Source organism: Camelina sativa, chromosome 6, assembly GCF_000633955.1.
Source record: "Camelina sativa cultivar DH55 chromosome 6, Cs, whole genome shotgun sequence".
NCBI classification, from domain to species: Eukaryota; Viridiplantae; Streptophyta; class Magnoliopsida; order Brassicales; family Brassicaceae; genus Camelina; species Camelina sativa.
Window position 1 is genome coordinate 17085453 of NC_025690.1, and position 19595 is coordinate 17105047.

The following is a 19595-nucleotide window of genomic DNA, read 5'->3' on the forward strand; positions in this document are numbered from 1 at the left end:
AAATTATTAAGGCCCACTACTATCTAATGACTCGGATCAACAATTGCTGCTACTTGTTAAACTAGAAAATCTTTTTTAACTCCTCTAAACCTAAAGTTCCCAATTGAGCCACCATCGAGCAGAAAGAAAAGCAATCGTCGATACTAAGGACAGAGAAAGTCATCAAGAGCAATCATTCAGAGAAAGTCATCAAGAACAACAGAAACATAAGAGTGCAATAGCAAGAGACAGAGTTATAGATCAGAAAGAAAAGCAATCGATACTAAAGCAAAGAGAAATGCTAGCAAGAGACAGAGTTTCTCAATGACAAAAGAGGCTTCTCAATGAGCAAAAGGAGATCAGAGTACTTGGATCCTGGCCAAGGGAGAAGCAATACCCTGAGTGGCTCCAAGTTGATGTTGGATGAAGTTGATGTTGGATGGTAAGCCTCTTAGATGCAGAAGAAGCAATGAGATCAGCAAGCTGGGGCATTTTCTTCAAGAAATGCTTGATGTAGTTGAGAAACTTGCTTCATCAGCATCAGCTTCGTTATCATGTTCAAAAATCTTAACCATCTTCACTGGGGATGTTGATAAGCAAGAAAGATCAGCAGCTCCACAGGGACACAACTGTCCACATGTATCAGCATTGTCATGGAAGAGTCCCTGATACATACAAAAAAGATTGGATTGGAGTTTCTCATATGTTTTTGGTAAAGAGATGGATTATAAGGAGGATTTTAGGATCTCTTACATGTAGCACAAGGGCTTGAAGTTGTGGAGAGTTGTTGAGCAGGTATCCTAGACTCCTATGACACTCGACATCAAGTGTCATGAGCTGTTGGAAGAGTGGTATTTGCTGACACTGGAATGTAAGCACCTGCAAGTGAAACACACACAGAGATCAAGGTACTCGCTTATTATTAGATTCTAAACAAAGGCACACACACAGATCAAGGTACTCGCTTATCACTATCTAAACAAAGGCAAACGAGAAAAGAAAGAGATGTATGTCGAGGTACTTGCTTATCACTATCTAAACAAACAAAGGCAAACGAGAAAAGAAAGAGAAGGTAATCGCCTAACACTATGTAAACAAAGGCAAACGAGAAAAGAAAGAGATGTATGTCTCAACGAACCTCAATAGTATCTGCAACCAAGTAGAGCTTCCTCACTTGAGTAAGTCCCAAGAAGAAAGCAGATGCATCAGCAGCTTCTTCGTCCTCTTCTTCGTCCTCATTGGCGGCCTCTTCTTCATCTATTGTCTGAAGACGGATTTTGGAACCATGAAGCAAACCAAACTGCAACAGTGGATACTTTCTACCAACATCATCAGAATAATCCAAGTAGAGAAGATTTGGAGTGTCAAAGGAGACGCTCAGCGGACATCTGTCACGGTCGGCTTCACCCTCGTCATTGTAAGAGAACTTGAACACCTGGAGAGTTGGGCTAGACACAGTGCAGGATTCCCATCTGAACCACTCAATATCGTGCATTACCAACTTCTCAAGCTTAGGACAACCAGAGACAATGTTGGCAAACCTAGCTCCAGCAACTACCTCTTGACCAAAGGAGATAGAATCAGAGTAGAGTGACTTCAGATTAGGAAGATGAACAACCAGACCTTCAAGAGGGATGATGTGGAAGTTGGAAGATGAGATCTTCAGCTTAACAAGATTCTCAGACTGGAAAATCCCTCCAGAATCTCATAGTCTTCAGCACCTACCAGCTCAAAGAGTCCTAACTTCAGATTCTTGACATTTCTCTCTGTGCTTACAAGATCCAAGCGGTAAGATGGTCGTCCTCAATCTCTCTAAGAACGGTGAGAGAAAATTTCTCAAGAGGAAACTGATCTCCACGGACAGCTATGACATGATTCACAAATTCCACGAACCTATCTACATTCGCTCCCTGAGGAAACCTAAATTTCAACTTAGAGATCGAGTGATACCGTTCACGCCATCCACGGGAGAGAACAGAAGTAGACACGGCATCCTTTGTCCGCAAGGATGACAAGATACTCTGAAGAATTTCATTTGGTAGAATACTTAGTCGATCTCTGTGTGCCATCGAAACAACCTGAGACAACAACAACAACAACAACAACAACAACAACAACAACGAGTGAGGGTTTTGAAATCGAAATCGACACAAAGAACAACGAGTGTGAGGGTTTTGAAATCGAAATCGACACAAAGAAGCAGGAAAACCAAACTGGACAAGAGGGATTGACAAAGAAGAAAGCAAACCTCTGTGGAATCTTCTCACGAAAACAGTAACAGCCTGAGATTGATCTTGAATCCTGAGAGAAATGTGGGAAGCGACTTGGTAAAGTGAAATTTGGTAAAGTAACAACGAGACTTGTAGGGTTTTCTTTTCCTTCTTTGTTGTTCATTAATCATCCGCTGTTACATTAATTAATGATCTTCATCATCACTAACCAAATTATCCCATTAGCAAACCTGTGGCTCTGAGCGAACACTTAGTGATAACTAAAAAAATCACATCGGACGGTTGGAGTTTTCGACCATGATCGAACGGCTCGGGACCTTTACTGAGTGACGCGGACAATGCAAATTGACTTAAGTCTCCCTCCATTTGACCTTAATTTCTTCTCTACTCTTTCTCCCAATCCGACGTCGGTCCGACGCTATATTATATTCATCCAACGGTTGAACTCTTCTTTTAAAGACACAATTTTTTTTACAACCTTTCAAAGCATAATTAAGCTCAATAAAAATAAAAATTTCAAATAAACTATATTCAAATACATATAAAATTCAAATAAACTATATTCAAATACATATAAAATTCAAATAAACTATATTCCATACAAACAAAATTTAAATTCCTGTATAAACTCTATCAAATCTATATGTTGTAAAATCAATAACTAAATATCTATCTTAGCTAAACCAGCACGATATGCAATTCCCATGCTCCCAGCAGTACGTACTCTCTTGGAAACAGTTAATAGACTCTGTTAACCTTTTTTCTTATTAATAAAAAACGATCAGTTTGACGACAAAAATATAATAAACATATATATATCAATCCTTGGCTAAACCACAAAAAGAAAAAACAATGCTCTTTGTTTTTAAAGAATATAGGTACGTACCATGCATGCGCCCAAAATTATATACTAAATGGATAGTTTTCTCAACATATCGTCGCATATGTATCAAACACGTACAATTAAATAAAGATACATAATTTTATAGATCGCCATGGCTATTTAATTTGATATATAACTCGGGTATAATTAATGCCTTCTTCCGTGATCATATCTCCGACCAAAAACCAAAAATATCTCTTTTGGTCTATGTCTTAATTATTAGCTCTCTCACTTGTTCGAGCTAAGAACCGGCCGATCTTGGACGTCTGTTTCGGGCAAAATATCTTGTGGTTGCCATGAAGCTTCTCCGGCTTAATTTTAGGCAAAAAGACTTCCAAAGATTTGTAGCTTCTTTTACCAAAAAAAGATTTGTAGCTTTCGAGCTTCTCTTTGTACTACTATATATGCAATAATGTAAATTATGTTGTATGATTTCTACTTCTTTTGTTTTTACTTTTTTAATGCTTTCAAATTTTGTTCCCTCGGTTTCGTATAATTTAGCTCACAAATATTTTTATTTCTATATCAAAAGATCCTTTGAGTTTAGTACCAAATCTTTATCTCTTCTCTTTCGGGAAGGTAAACCAGACAAAAGAGGTAAAAGGAAACTTTATATATCTCTCTTAATTTCAATATTGTTTCCTTTTAATGAAAATAAAGATCTCACACCATACATAAGTTTTTTTGTTCTCGCTAATATTTGTATCTACCTAGGGTTTCACAAAACAGTGATGAAAAGAGGGCGTGAAGAGAACACGAGCCACGAGACCTTACCATCGCGGACACGACTTCGTCTCGGTGGAGATATCAATGTACCTCTTGATCTAACGGTGGAGATACTCAAGAAACTTCCGGCTAAATCTCTAGTGAGGTTCCGATGTGTCTCGAAGCTGTGGTCATCGATTATCAGCAGCCGTAGAGACTTCATCGACTCGATCGTGACTCGTTCTTTAAATCAGCCTCCGCGTGATGCCTATATAATCTGCCACACGTTTCACGCAAAACTTTCTTAGCCTTTCCATATACTACTTGCCCTCGAAATACTGACAAAGAATTAGTATTACTCCCTGAACAATATCATCAATATCAATCTGTGCGTGGCTTGGTTTGTTGTTGGTCAAAGTCTCTTCCTTATGTGGTAGCTATATATAACCCTACCACAAGGCAGTCCTTTTACTTGCCGGAGTTGAAATCCAGACGACGAGGCACTTTCTTTTTCGGATACGATATATCCTCTCGAGAGTCAATACAAAGTATTGATCCTACCAACATTCGGCAGGGGTGAGAGTTGTCAAGTTTTCACATTGGGAGATCCCACAGCTAAGCAGTGGAGGAGCATCGAAGGCGTTGTTGGACCTCACTGTTGGTTGCGAGGTGTAGTTTGCATCAAAGGGTCTATCTGTTACCGAGAAGAGACTAAAAAATATCTATATGATATACCTATACATAATAGATTGATGCGTTTTGATGTTAGGTCCGAGAAATTTTATCATGTCGAGGCTCCAAAGTTACTGATGCTTTTGCATCAGAGTTCGACTCTGATTAACTACCAAGAGAAGGTAGGACTCATCAGTTGCAAGGACGCCGGCATGGAAATTTGAGTTATGGAAACACAAGGATGGTCTAAGTATTTCTTTTGTGAGATGGAGATGGAGGGTTTTCAAGAATGGCGTATCTCGGGTACTACTCGTGGTGGTGAAATCGTTTTTGTCAAGTCGACATACTTCTCTCATGACATGTTCCGTGTCTATTATTATGATCTGAAGCGCAACTGTATGAGATATATGTTGACTTCCAAAATTGTTATACGGAGGAAGGAAGCCGTGAGAGTTCTATCTGGACTTTTCCGGATCATGTCGAGAACACTATGAGTTTGCCGTTAGATTAGTAGTAGTTGAGAACTTTCCAATACTACTTTTGGTTCTTCTTTATTAATAAGTTTAAAATGTTACATATACATCCCTAATAATAATATAGCCTATTATAGAAAGAAAAAAAAGGGTCAGGCTTACATATCTTCTATTTTTTTGTTCTTTTTTTTTTGGTTACTTAAATAAATAGTCCATAAAATCAAAACACTAATACTAAGCGACTACAGTGAAATTAATCTCCATTGAAGCTTTCAAGCATTGGTTCTAATTTTTTTTTCTTTAATAATAGAATAATGCAAAGCAAAAGTTTAGATACAAATTAAATTCAACAAAATTTTGGTAGAACTTTGAAAACTCATAACTTGTAACATAAGCAAGTGAAAAACTCTTCTTCTTGATTTCCTTTGTCAATGCCAACAAACCAAAGATACAGAGAGATAAATATGTTAAAATTTTCAACTTGATATACTGTCAAGACATTAGTAGTACACAAAGCACAAAACCGATACAACAAGGGTCAAGCAGAGTTGCTTTCAAGATGCAGTCAGTGTTCTGTTCCTATGTGCTGTCAAAACCAAATATCCGGAAAACACCTGCAAAGAGATGCAAACAAAGCTTGTTGTTATTGTTCATTTTCTTCATACTTGGGATTCTTGTCATCACCTGCATATGCTAGTAAATTGTATTTGGGATTCCACTCAACGCTATTCATGGCAGCACGACATGGAATCTGATACACCGTCTGCCCGGTTTGGATATGAAAGAACTTCAACAGTGCCTGATCAGAAGAGCATACAAACATAAGTTTCCAATAAGATCGTTTTCTGAAGTTTAACAATAAGGAAATCTGAGCTAGGGAATCGAGTGCAGGAAGGAACATAATTTAAAATTCTCACCAAGTCCAGTAGTCAAGAACAAAAAATCTCCTGGCATGTTCCAAGCAATGTCATTTACCTGTTACAAGAAGACGAAAGCTAAGAGAACATTCCATACGGCACCAGAAATTACTAACCTGCAGCATATTACAAACATTGAGAGATCAAGCAGCTTGTGAGCAAATAAAATCACACATTACTTTCAACATACTAACTAAAGAATACATATTAGAACGCAATTAGGCTTACCTATTTTCTTCCAGTTCTTTCCTTGAAAATGCTCAACAGGTCATAATAAGCATAGCACAATGCTACAAACTGAAAACAAAGGCAATTCGCCAAACAAAGACGGCTTTATATTATGATATTGGACATAAACGCATTACACTTACCTAATAACCCAACTAGCAAGCAAGCATTTATCACAGATTAGACATTTACCTAATAACCAAACTAGCAAGCAAGCATTTACCTAATAACCAAACTAGAACAAACATTTATCTAATCTACAACTTACAACCACTTATCAGAGCAGAAACACAAAGAAATAAATCATAATAGCAAAAACAAAAGTTTGTGTGTTTACCTTGCTTCATTGGTAAAACGCCATCCGCATTTCTCCAATAGTGTGTTCAGTCCATTAACCTCAGCAAAAACAGAGATAAAAAAAAAATCGAATTAGCAATAAAACAGAGATAAAGACAACTTATTGGTTCAAGCAAATAACAGAGATAGACAATACATTGATCATAACAGAAGAGAAAACAAAACATTGATCATAAACAGTCAAGTTGAAAAGAACCGATTCAATTTTAATAGAACACAAACAGAAGAGAACACAAACATTAATCATAAACACAAACTGATTCAACTAACTGAAACACAAACAAACTAATTCAAGAAACTGAAACACAAACACAAACAAACTAAATTGAAACACAAAGTTAAACAAGAAACATATAAAAACAGTCAATAATTGATGCATAAAACCGATTCAATCATTCCTTCAAAGAAAAAATTACATCCCTAACCACCGGGTCACTTTAATAATGTCGACAATGGCTACTATCAATCGGACTTAGTGAACATCGCATTTGAATGATTTACTTTTTTTCTTTGAATCTCGGTCTCTTGTTCATTCGGATGAAGTTTAAAAAAATCAGACAGAGAGATACAAAAGAAAGAAAACTTGTAGACGATATTACAAAGAAGCTTCTCCACTAGCAAAAATAATGACTTTTCCTTTGGGCTCTCCACTATCTTGTCCCTGCGCTTCGATCTTGCGCACTACTTCCATGCCAGACAATACCTTCCCAAACACAACGTGATGTCCGTCCAACCTTTCCCAAAACAGAAATAACTCATTGTCACATTATTGTCGAACACAGTATCAAAACTAAGATTGAAGATTCTGGAGACAAGAAAACAAATCTTCAGGCCTGCTTACCAACTCGTGGTGACTGTTGTGATGAAGAACTGTGAACCGTTAGAATCTGTTCCTGAGTTTGCCATTGATAAAATTCCTGAAATCCATTTGCAGGCTCAACCCGTAAGTCTTTCCTTGAGTATGTATTGAGTTTATTAGTCATAAGAGATAGAGCCAATATGATACCTGGCCCAGTGTGTTTGAGTTTAAAGTTCTCATCTGCAAATTTATGGCCATAGATCGACTCTCCACCTCGCCCATCGCCTCGTGTAAAATCTCCACCCTGAATCATGAAGCCAGGAATGATCCTATGGAAGATGCTTCCTTTGAAATAAAGAGGTTTCCCCATGTTTCCAACTCCTTTCTCTCCTGCACCGGGAGGATAAACTTGAAACCAAATTAAAGAGTCTCTTGGCTCAGAACTCAGAAGAAGGCATGATTGAAAAACTAAAGATCAGGAGTTTTAAAGGGGAAACAAAAGGTTACTTGGCTACCCGTGCAAAGTGCTCGAAAGTTCTCTGCAAAAGAAACCGAGGATTCAGTAAGAAACAACTCAAGGATAGGTAGACAAGACAATTTGAAGGTTTGGTCAACCTAAATTAAAAATATTTACCTGCAGTTTTAGGAACTATCTTCCCAAACAGACCGATGAGAATGCGTCCTGTACATGACAAGATGCAAATGTTACTATAAACTCTATTTGCATGGGCTGCAGAAAGTTTCTAAAGCTTCAAACCAAGAGGTACAGTACCACCTTAACTGACCTACATCACTATCTAATTCTAAGACTAATGTTTTCATATACACAATGCATCCACTTATAAGATCAAGCAACCGAGCTAATTCCGGAATTTGAAACATCCTCAATCAACAATTTGCATCAAAACAATCAAATAGACCCAAATTCACATATAAAAATCAAAACTTTTAAAATTCAAACTCCAACTTGAAATAGAAAAAGATGGAAACTTGTTTACCTGCTGGTGAACCATTGATCTGAATGTCAAAGTAAACTTTGTGCGTGACTCCTTCTAAATCCTCTCCCACCTCAAAAATCTCAAAAACCCCCAAATTAGAAAACCCTGAATCAAAACTTTATAGACCAAACAAGGCAATGAGTTCCGACCTCACCTGATTGAGCTTAGAATCAACAATCTGCTGCTCACTGACACTAGGATCCGCAACATCAGTCAATTTAATCTAAGAAGCCAAAATTTAATATTGAAGCCATAAACGTAAGTCATCCATAGTTACCCAGATCAAGAAACTATTAAAAAGAAGAATATCAAATTAACCTGAATGAGAGCAAGTGTGACGAAGAGGACGAGGATCCATAAGAGAGTAAGAGAAACCAATTTAGTCGCCGTAATCGCCATAATCGTACGAATCAAAGTAGGTTCGTGCTTCTTAGTTTTGGATTTGAGTCAATGAATCTGCAGCAACGCCATCAAAGGCTTAGCCTTTACGTTTACAGAGTAGCAGAAATATTTAAACATATGTACCCTCAAATTACTAGAAATTTTTCAATATGACCCTTTAATAAAACAACCGTCAAAATAGGCCCCAAAATTTGACGTGAACTAGACTATACTTCCAACTTTTTTCAACGAATCATTATTTATTAGAATAACTTTTGAGTTTTGAAATATAGGTTTTGAATTTCATTGTTGGTTAGAGCAAGACAAAAACTTATTACTCAAGAAAAGAAGTTAATAAATAGTACCAGAGACGTTATAGCTAGCCAAAGGAGGAGGATTTTAGTCGTCTATGTAATTGAGAGCGAGATCCCAGTAATGAGCAACACCAGCATCCGTGAAAACTTTCTTGGCAGCAGACTGGGTCAAGCACTCTTGTACATCAAACCTATGAAAACTCGGTTTCTCAACACGTCCTTGCCACACCAGCCAACACTTGTTTCCATCATTCTCCTCTTCTTCCTTCTTCTCTGCCTCTTTCCAGTTTATTCGGTTGAGCATCAGCTTCTTGTATCTATTTATTGATTTGCTTTTACCCTCAACCACAACAAACATTCCCTCCGTCATCACACTACACCCTGTTAATATGTTCTGTTTTGCATTCTTCTCCACTTTGAACCTTGTTTTGGGATGCGACAGCTTCTTGTTGAGCTTGTACACCGACACAATCGTCTCAACTGTTTCTGGATCGCCAAAGAGCTTTCTTGCTTTCTTCTCACGTTTCTCAGCAGGAGTTAGCTTCCTCGCAATGTTCCTGTCAATGTGAGCCTGTTCACGCTCGGCATGTGCTGTGCGGATCTCTTTCACAAGCTTGGTTGGGTCTTGGGTTGCTTCAGCCGCAAGAACCTTCATTAGGTTGCTCAATTTCACCTTTGGTTTTGGTGGTTCAAGAGCAACCCTAGTCTAATCATCTCCTGTTTCTTCTTTTCTTTTGCCACACGCCTCAGGGTTCGCAGATTCTTCTGTTCCTTCTTTGTCAGTTTAAGCAGCTGGGGAGGTGGAGACGCTGCCTCCGCAGGTGGCTCTAGGGGAAATGGATGCTCAATGTTACTAGTAATTTTTTCTATCTTGAGATGGCTTTCAGTAATGGCGTCATTGATGAGGATATTTGGATCCGACAATAACTCAGTAATGGTGTCATTGGTGAGGATCTCTGCATCCCACCACTCAACATGATCTGGGATTGGCATTGGCTCCTCGAGCTTCTCTATTCTTGGGACACGTCCAGATGATTCTATCAAGTTTGGATTCATATCATCATCCTTTGCCTTTTTCGGATGTGCTTGCTTCACCTTGAAACTCATACGTTTAGGTCTCAAGATCTTGTTTTTATCAATACCGATCCTTGGATCATAATGGTGGGGGTTTTCTTGTGGATCTACTTCCAGTTCCAGTTGAGGTTTAAGAATATGCAAAGCATCGTTCTTGTGTTTGTTGATGTTAACCTTCAATGTAATAAGATGGCTTGGTTTAGTCACACTACTAATCACATGTCCATGTTCATCTATCTCTCTTCCAAGTGAATCAACACGTAGAACATGAACATGGGCCTCCTTGGTCGGTTTATGCCCAACAACGGTCTCTGTCGGAACAAATTGACGCATAGAACCTGCTTGCTCCTGAGCTCGCTTAATAGCTTCAGAGATTACACTAGAAGCTTCCAGTGCAAGAGAAACGGAACCCTCACTGACTTGATCAGTGGCCACATCTTCAAATCTGCTCTTCTCATCACCAGAAAATCTAGATATCTTGTTTTGTGCCTTAGCCTCATTATATTCCTCTCTATCTTTCCTCTTACTCATCGGTTGTTTGTCCTTACTTCCTTGGTGAGACCTCTCATGATGCTTAGTCCTATCTCTTTCATCGTCTCGCCGAGGACCACGATCATCTCGGATGCTCCTGGTTAGAGTATCTGTAGAAACTAGGTTTCCACAATGAATTTGTTTAAGGAGGGAAACAAATTCAATAGAGTTATCTCTCTAGAAAACAGATCTAAGCCTTTGAATTGAAAGTAAAGAAGTAGAACTCAAAAGAATTTGGGTTTACTGCCAAGAACAAGAGGAGAACTTGATTATTGTATTTGATTCTCGATGCCTTACAATGGAGAAGTCTCTCCTTCTTTATACATGTTCTAAGATTACACAATATATTAACTTTCCTTATCGGACGAAGTGAGATATGGAAAACTGTCTTATTGCTTCAGTCGGCCGCCGTGCCGAAGTGGAAGTCGGCTCCTTCTTCTTCAAGGCTACGCTTTGGCCGAACTGACTTCTTGTTGACCTAATCAAGCCCTTAACCGGTTTTCCGGTTAACTAATCAATTAGTATTTCTGGTTTAGCTCGGTATGTCGGGGGTGCTGAATCCCGCACCAACAATATCTCTCCTTCATCTTATTCTTATCCATGACGAGACGGTTTAGGGAAATTATGAAACGAACGTGAACAAAGGTATTGTTGTTCATATATATATAGATATATAGATAATACATACATCAATATTGTTGATCCTAAGTACTCCACCAGGAATTGGAAACTTATCTATTTAATCGTTAGAAAAAGTTAAGTGTCCGTACACTTTTCAAATTCTCCCAGGCACCAAAACCGAGGTGAAGGAGGATGGCTTTTACCCAGATCTCACCTACTACTCTCTGCCAATAGTAACTCCCGAGCTGCTTTATCCGTTGGTTCTTCCCCGCTCACACCAGCATCTCCACAGATCTCCCTATTGATGAAGCTCTCATCCCTCAACCAACGAACCTTGCTCGTGCATTTACTCCTCATTTGATCGGTACTCTACTCTTAAACTCTGTTTCCCTCCTCTTGCATTTACTCCCACAACCTTTTTAAGCCCAAAAGTGTTTGCAACAATTGTTTTTCTTGCCTCCCTTGCCTCCCAACCCAAACCCTTAACTGCTGTCCTACTTATTATACCTCCACCATGTCAACTCGTATCCCTTACCATCAAAAGGGTAAAGAACCTGTTAGAGGTTTCTCCCCTCCACCACGTAAACGGGTGAAAGCCCCAGAAATAGATACTTCAGATCTCATACAGGAAAATGCCCTAACCCTCATCGGACGTTTGACGAACCCCTCCATCCAGTGCATGCGGGCTCTTTTCCCTTTCCTTATCAACAGATGGAACTTGCGAGGTAAAGTCTCGGGGTCAGATCTCGGACAGGGTTGCTTTCAATTCAAATTTGAAAGAGAGGAGGACTTACACCAAGTTCTGGCTAACAGCCCTTACCATTTTGACCAATGGATGCTTATTCTTCAGAAATGGGAACCAATTATTTCATCCACTTTCCCTGCTATGATTCCTTTCTGGATCGAAATCCAAGGGCTGCCTAAACACTTCTGGAAACTTGAAATGCTCCAATCTATTGGTGAGGTGTTGGGGGAAATTCTGGACTGGGAAATCTCCTCATCCACTATCCACCTGAAAGTCCTCATTAATGGTCTTGAACCTATTACAAAGGAGACAATCGTTGAGTTCGATGATGGTAATGAGGTTGTAGTTAACCTTGAACACAAAAACCTAAAAACTACTGTTCTCATTGCCTAAGACTGTCACACAAAAGAAGCAAGTACCCTGGCCTCAAAGTAAATGAAGAACCTTTACCTCCACCACGTAACCTCCTATCTATCCCTCCAGCTCAACACTGTGCGTCTAGAAACTACTACCCCCCCCCCCCAAGATAATTTCTTACCCCCCACGAATCAGAACCGGAGCACAACAAGGAGTTACTTACCTGATACAAACCCAAATCCCAGGAAAAGGTCTTTTGTCAACCTTAGAGGTGAAGACAGATCTTTCTCGGAGACTAGATCTTACCCTTTCAAACAAAAAGATTTCGAGGAAGTCAGGCAAAAGTCTAGAACCCGACGATCCCCACCTTACGCTTTGGAAACCTCTGCACAGGGTCACAGAGGATCGGGTCTCCCTCACCACCCTGTACGCCCTGCCCGCAGCCTCCAATGGAGAGAAAAATCATCCTCAACTGCAAATATACAGGGGGACCCCTCTGTATCCTCCAGAACAAGACGACCACCATTGGAGCGTGAAGTGATTAGCCCGGATCCCACCACCCCACCACCAAGGACAGACAGACAACCACCCTATCAATCAATAGTTGGCCCACCCCCTATTGAAGGAACCCAACCTAAAGACCAAATTCTTGAAGAACTTCGAGAGGTTACCATACAATACATATCCTGCCCGGATCCCTCTGAAAGCGCTGCTCGAAAAATGAGAGTATTGCATAGCGACACTAACAACCACATGGAAACAACCGCTGACTCTATCATTGCCTTCCAAAGTACTCAAGCTACAAATCATTGTCTGGCTCAGATGACAAACGAACATGCTCTCCCTCCCATGGTACAAACAAACCCTGTTCAAAAGAGTCGAGGAAAAGATACGGGGGGACCAAGCAAACGTGGGAGAGGATGCCCCCCTACTGCAAAACAAACAACAAAACCAACACAGAAACTCTTAGGAGCAAGAACACAAAAAAGGAACCTTACACAAGGTTCACCTCAAAAGCCAACTGGGAATAAAGGTTCGGAAAAAGCAGGCCCATCCAGACCAAATCAGAGGAAACAATCAAAAGCTTCCCCAAAAAGGAAAGATCAGGGTGCTAGACCTCAAACTTCAAACCCGGACCACCACTTGACTGATAATCTACCTCGCTTGTCTCCACAGCAACCATCCTCATCAGGTACACCAACTATTTCCTTAATCCTTGCAATGAAGAAGAAGATAGCGGATTTTCAGAATCCCCCAACCCCTCTTCCTTAAGGATGGTGAGCTGGAATTGTTATGGGTTGGGGAACCCCATGACAATCCAGCGGATCAGGGAGATACGAAAGAGTATCTTCCCAGACCTCCTGTTCCTCATGGAGACAAAAAATACAAATGAATCGGTACTTCAGTCTCTACAGTGGTTAGACTACCCTTTCAATCACCTAGTACCACCTGCCTCACCTAGGGCTGGTGGGTTAGCACTTTTCTGGAAACAGAACACTGAAGTTGAAATCCTCCATTCATGCCCTCACTATATTGATACAAATATTAAAGCCAAAGGAAAGTCGTTTTTTTGCTACCTTTCTATACAGAGAACCTGATAGATCAAAAAGAGTGGAAGCTTGGAATCGCCTCCAGGAGTACTCAAACGAAAGATCTTCTCCCTGGATTATCACAGGAGATTGTAATGATATTATTCACCAATCAGAAAATGTGGGAGGGCCACAACGTCCAGAAAGCTCTTTCTCGGACCTCAAATCCTTTATGTCCATCAATGATCTTTATGACCTCAAGCATTCTGGAAACTGTCTATCCTGGCGAGGTAAGAGACATACACACTTAGTCAGATACAGGTTAGATAGAGCCATGGCTAATAGTGAATGGATCCTAGCCTATCCTTCTGGAAGAAACGAGTACCTCCGTTTTGAAGGATCCGATCACAGACCACTAATCACCTCTTTTGATCCAAAAAAGAAAAAACAACTTGGCTTGTTCAGGTTTGATAGGAGATTACGAGAGAACCCAGATGTTAAAAATCTAGTGTTCGAGGCCTGGAACGCTTCCCCCCACCAATGTGTTGACTCCCGCCTTAGATCCTGTAGAAACTATATCATAAAATGGAGTAAACATCAAATTTTGAATAGTCAGAAGGAAATTCTCAATCTTCGTGACCAGTTGGAGGAAGCCATGTCTGATGACACGGCACCACAAGAAACCATTGACTGTTTAAACAAAGAGCTTATATCTGCTTATCAAAAGGAGGAAGCCTTCTGGAAGCAAAGAAGCCGCAACCTGTGGCTGACACTTGGAGATAAAAACACCAGATTTTTCCATGCAACAACAAAATCTCGCAATGCAATGAACAATATCTCTATTATTGAAGGACCTGATGGTATACAGTATATGAGGAAAAGGAGATATCTGACACTATTTCCAATTATTTTCAGAATATGTTTAAATCAGAACCTGGTACAAGACGTGCGGTTATAGAAGCAGGAATTTCCCCTTGTATTACTGATAAAATGAACAACAAGCTCACTGCCCTGCCCTCAACTATCGAAGTGAAAAATGCATGCTTCTCCATACATGCAGACAAAGCACCAGGCCCTGATGGCTTCTCAGTAAGCTTTTTCCAAGGAAACTGGGATATAGTGGGACCTCAGATCACATCAGAAATTCAAGCTTTCTTCACCTCTGGCTCCTTACCCCTGAAAATAAACACCACACATGTTAGACTTATTCCTAAGATCATAAACCCAAAGAAAGTCTCAGATTATAGACCAATAGCCCTCTGCTCTGTGTACTACAAAGTAATCTCTAAGATCCTCGCAAAAAGGCTACAACCCATTTTACACTTTTGCATATCGGAGAATCAATCTGCTTTCGTCCCGCAGCGAGCCATAGCTGATAATGTGTTGATCACACACGAAGCCTTACACTACCTGAAAACCTCTAAAGCAAAGAAGAGATGCTTTATGGCCGTTAAAACCGATATGAGCAAGGCCTATGATCAACTTGAGTGGAGCTTTATTAAAGAGGTCATGGTGAGAATGGGCTTCCACCAAACCTGGATCCAATGGATCATGCAATGCATCAATACAGTAAAGTACTCCTATCTACTGAATGAACAGGCATGTGGATCAGTTATCCCTGAGAGAGTATCCGACAAGGGGACCCTCTCTCCCCATACCTTTTCATAATCTGCAGTGAGGTATTATCTGGTCTATGTTCCAAAACACAAGCTGGAGGCAGTTTGCTTGGCCTAAGAGTAGCGTCAAGCAGCCCTAGAGTCAATCATCTCTTGTTTGCTGATGACACGATGTTTTTCTGCCTATCTGATCCTCAGAGTTGCTCAAAACTGAAATGTATCCTACACATGTATGAGCAAGCTTCTGGTCAACAAATCAACCAAACAAAATCCTCAATCACCTTTGTGGCTAAGACTCCAGAAGCATCTAAAGAAATAGCAAAGAGAATCCTAGGGATACAAAACGAAGGAGGGCAAGGAAAGTATCTAGGACTGCCTGAGCTATTTGGTCGCAAGAAAAAGGACATCTCCAGTATGATAGTGGATAAGATAAAGCAGAAAGCTTTAAACTGGTCTTCCAAGTTCCTCTCATCTGCGGGAAAATTGGTCATGTTGAAATTGGTTTTAGCAGCTATGCCCACATACTCCATGTCGTGCTTTAAACTGCCAAATAATCTCTGCAAAAGAATTCAATCTGTTTTAACTTGCTTTTGGTGGGACCATAACACAGAGAAGAAAAAGACGTGCTGGATCTCCTGGAAGAGGATGACGAAACCGTTCAGATTGGGGGGGGTTGGGTTTCAGAGACATCACAGCTTTTAACGATGCTCTCCTATCTAAAGTAAGCTGGCGGATCCTCACAGTCCCTAACTTCCTACTAGCAAGGGTCCTACTCGGTAAATACTGTAGTCAATCAAGCTTTTTGGACAGTGTAGTACCAAACTCAGCATCACACGGCTGGAGGAGTATTTGCATTGGTCGAGATCTACTAAAACCTCATGTGGGTTACCTCATCGGCTCAGGTAGATCAGTACCCCTGTGGAAGAGCCCATGGCTATCTCTTGACACTCCCTCAATCCCAATGGGACCTCCATCTGAGGAATCACACTTGTGGACAGTCGCTGACCTCCTAATACCAGGCACAACCACTTGGAATATCGACCTTATCAAAAAAGTGCTCCCCGCGTATGAAACTGATATCCTAAAGCTTAAACCTAGCAAGAATGGTGCACCAGACAAGTGGGCATGGCTACCCGCCCAGGATGGAGTGTACACCACCAAAGCAGGATATCACATAAACCATTCAGAGGAACCCCACCTCTCTCCCCCAAGTAATATCCAAAACCTAGACCCTTTCAACTGGCAACGAAATATCTGGAGTATCAAGATATCACAGAAAATAAAACTCTTGATGTGGAAAATAGTTCAACAAGCCATCCCTGTGGGAAGTAACCTTACTCATCGCAACATTTCGGAAAATGCTAGTTGCCCCCATTGCCAAGAGACTGAATCTGAGCTCCATTTATTCTTCACTTGCCCCTTTGCGACAAAACTCTGGGATTGGCCCTTTTTAGTAATAGTTTCTCACCCCAAGTGATGACATATGCGGCTGAAGGTATCAAGGTAGTAAACCAGTTAATTTGCCTACCTCCCACGGGTATTGGCGGTGGACCCCTAGCCCCATGGATTTTATGGGTTTTATGGACAACTCGCAATAAGCTCTTGTTTGACAAGGAACATATCCTAGTGGAAGATGCTTTCCACCTAGCTATAACCAGGGCAAAAGAATGGCAACAAGTCCAATCCGGGAAAACTAATCAACACACCCTAACCAAGACCGCTCCTCCCTTAGGTCAGACCCATCACAGCAATAACCTGATTACCTGTTTTACATATGCCTCTTGGAGTGCAGAGTCTAAAACAGGACTTGGATGGGCCTTCAAGGATCGGACTGACCGTATCCTCCAACAGGGATCAGACCTAGTGGACAATGTCCACTCCCCTCTAATGGCCGAAGCGCTGGCAACTCTCACCGCGGTGGAAGTTGCAATTGCTTCGGAATTCACACACCTATCGTTTGCCTCAGACTCTCAATTGTTAGTCAAAGCCCTGAATTTGAAGTTCCAATCGAAGGACCTTCACGGGATTCTCCACGACATCCTGAATCTATCTAATTGCTTTAATTTCTGTAATTTCTTTTTCATTCTTCGAAACTAAAATTAGGTCGCAGATAATCTTGCTAAGCAGACCTGTACTCTCTCTTATATAGATGAAACGTTGTTTTATCAATATAAGAACTGATTAACAAAANAAAAAAAAAAAAAAAAAAAATCTATTTAATCGTTTAATGATTAATCGTTTCCCTCAGCCTGTCTTTCCTTTTTCTTTAATCGTTTTCCCTCTTTCAATATAGTTTTCTTTATTTGCATTCCCTTATTACGTTATACTAATAACGTATGGTATGGATGATCAAAGAGCTCCACTTTTTCGAGTTTCAACCAATTAAGATACTTTTATAAATTATATTATAATTCTAATAAGTGTATATTTTGGAAGCGTATAATAATTGAGGTCAAAAAGAAAAAAAAAAAAAAAAAGCCTATAATAATATTTTAATTTTATAGAAAAGATAAATTTATATTAATAGAAAAGCTTAAGCCGTGCATAGCACGGGTTGTAATACAAGTATATATATTGTCTATGTAAAAAAAGAGAACACTACCCTAGTTTTGTTTAAGAAGAGCCTCTCGCTTATCGCCGGCTCCTTCAATCATCATCTCGATTCTCGACTGGTTTTTCCTGAATCTTCGTCATGCATACTCCTCTCCATTATAAAGTCAGGTCTCTGCTCTCCTGATCTGAATTGATCAGTTGCTTTACCTGAAACCCTAGATTTTCAATTCCCAGAAGACCGTAATCTTGTTCGACGAATCCACGAAGAATCGATGGGTAAGAACGAGTTACTAACCCATAAGGCGATTGCGAATCGAATCAAAGCCAAAGGTCTTCAAAAGCTTCGGTGGTATTGTCAGATGTGTCAGAAACAATGCCGAGACGAGAACGGATTCAAGTGTCATTGTATGAGCGAATCTCACCAGAGGCAGATGCAAGTCTTTGGCCAGAATCCCACTCGTATTTACACTGTTGTGCCTTATTTTATTAGTTTTTAATCAAAGACCCTGTAAAAAAATGTGCAATGGACATGCCTTTAGCTCCACAGAACCAAGTCAGTGCACAGTAATCAAACAAAGGGCATGAGAGAGAATATACAGTGTTAGATCTCTTTTTAGCTTTTTGAATTTCAAGCACAAAGCAAGTCAGTGCACACTAATCAACCAGTAGATTGTGAAGAACATTGAAAATTATGAAATACTTTAAATCAGATTTATACTAAAGCTAGAAAGTAAGTTGGACTTTAATTAAGAGAGATGACAACTGAGTATGAGGAGAGCTTGAGGAAATGAGAATACTTAAAGGTTAGTTATGTGGTCGTTTAAGTAGTTTACATGTTTGTTGATGCTTAATATAATCTAAAATTAGCTTGGATAAAATTATTTTTAACACTTTACAAGAAAATTCGAATTATGTCTTGTAAAAGTCGATAGAAACTAGAGAACCATTGAGGCACACTTGTGTCACTCTCTCTATCTCTATCTCTATCTCTCTATGGCACTATCTAGTGAAACACAAGAGACTTGTATCCACTATTTGATATATCAAGGTTAGCAAAATATTTACAAAATCAGGACCATTTATTTTGACTGTGGACAGAAATAAAAGGTATGATATACAATTTGTAACATTCAGAACTAACAGACACATGAAGGGTTTGGTAGTATCAAGATTAAGAAAGAAGAACAGCAGATGACATGAAAATACCACCACTAATCCTAAACTGGGGAGTCGCTGGAAGCAAGCAGCTAAGGAAAACTCTCTGATGTTTATAAATTATATTATCTGAAAAGTTTTACCTGAACCTTGAAAACAAACAAGATTCTCATCAAGGGCCTTGACAAGGTAAAAGGAACACTAAGTTTAACAATCCATCGGAGCAATCAAAGCAGGTGGAATGAGAATAATAGACAAAAGAACCTTGAATCCTCAATTAGCAATTGCATATGAGCATACCATATTTGGAAAAACGAGCAAAGGCATTGGCCAGGTCTTTGGCATGAATAGTAACATCACTAAGAAAACCACCACTACAAAAGAGTCATCTGCTACTTAACTAAAGAATAAATGTTGCAACAAACAAAGACGCAGTCAAAAAAATAGACTAAACAGAGAGATTAGATTAGACAGAAC

The 19595-nt window shown here is 39.8% G+C and overlaps 2 protein-coding genes and 2 pseudogenes across 5 annotated transcripts; 1 reads left to right on the plus strand and 3 right to left on the minus strand.

Annotated features, from left to right (window-relative positions):
* LOC104791882 (F-box protein At1g56610-like) lies at window positions 117-2411 on the minus strand. Its single transcript, XM_010517878.1, has 4 exons — window positions 2228-2411; window positions 1118-2057; window positions 733-858; window positions 117-644 (listed from the first exon to the last, which is right to left on the minus strand). Exons 2-4 carry the CDS (start codon window positions 1472-1474, stop codon window positions 477-479), a joined length of 651 nt encoding a protein of 216 aa, XP_010516180.1. The 5' UTR covers window positions 1475-2057; window positions 2228-2411; the 3' UTR covers window positions 117-476.
* Window positions 3825-4694, plus strand: LOC109133350 (annotated as a pseudogene).
* Window positions 6800-8731, minus strand: LOC104791883 (peptidyl-prolyl cis-trans isomerase CYP21-2). Of its 4 annotated transcripts, none has more exons than XM_010517879.2 (8): window positions 8561-8731; window positions 8397-8465; window positions 8243-8321; window positions 7879-7926; window positions 7760-7783; window positions 7452-7652; window positions 7287-7362; window positions 6800-7179 (listed from the first exon to the last, which is right to left on the minus strand). In XM_010517879.2, the coding sequence occupies exons 1-8, from the start codon at window positions 8639-8641 to the stop codon at window positions 7041-7043; spliced, it is 717 nt and encodes a 238-aa protein (XP_010516181.1). In that variant the 5' UTR covers window positions 8642-8731; the 3' UTR covers window positions 6800-7040. The 4 variants fall into 4 exon arrangements, with proteins under 4 accessions (XP_010516181.1, XP_010516182.1, XP_010516183.1 ...); XM_010517880.2 differs by having other exon boundaries at window positions 8243-8312; window positions 8561-8730; XM_010517881.2 differs by having other exon boundaries at window positions 7452-7634; window positions 8561-8730.
* On the minus strand, window positions 9023-11520 carry LOC104699153 (annotated as a pseudogene).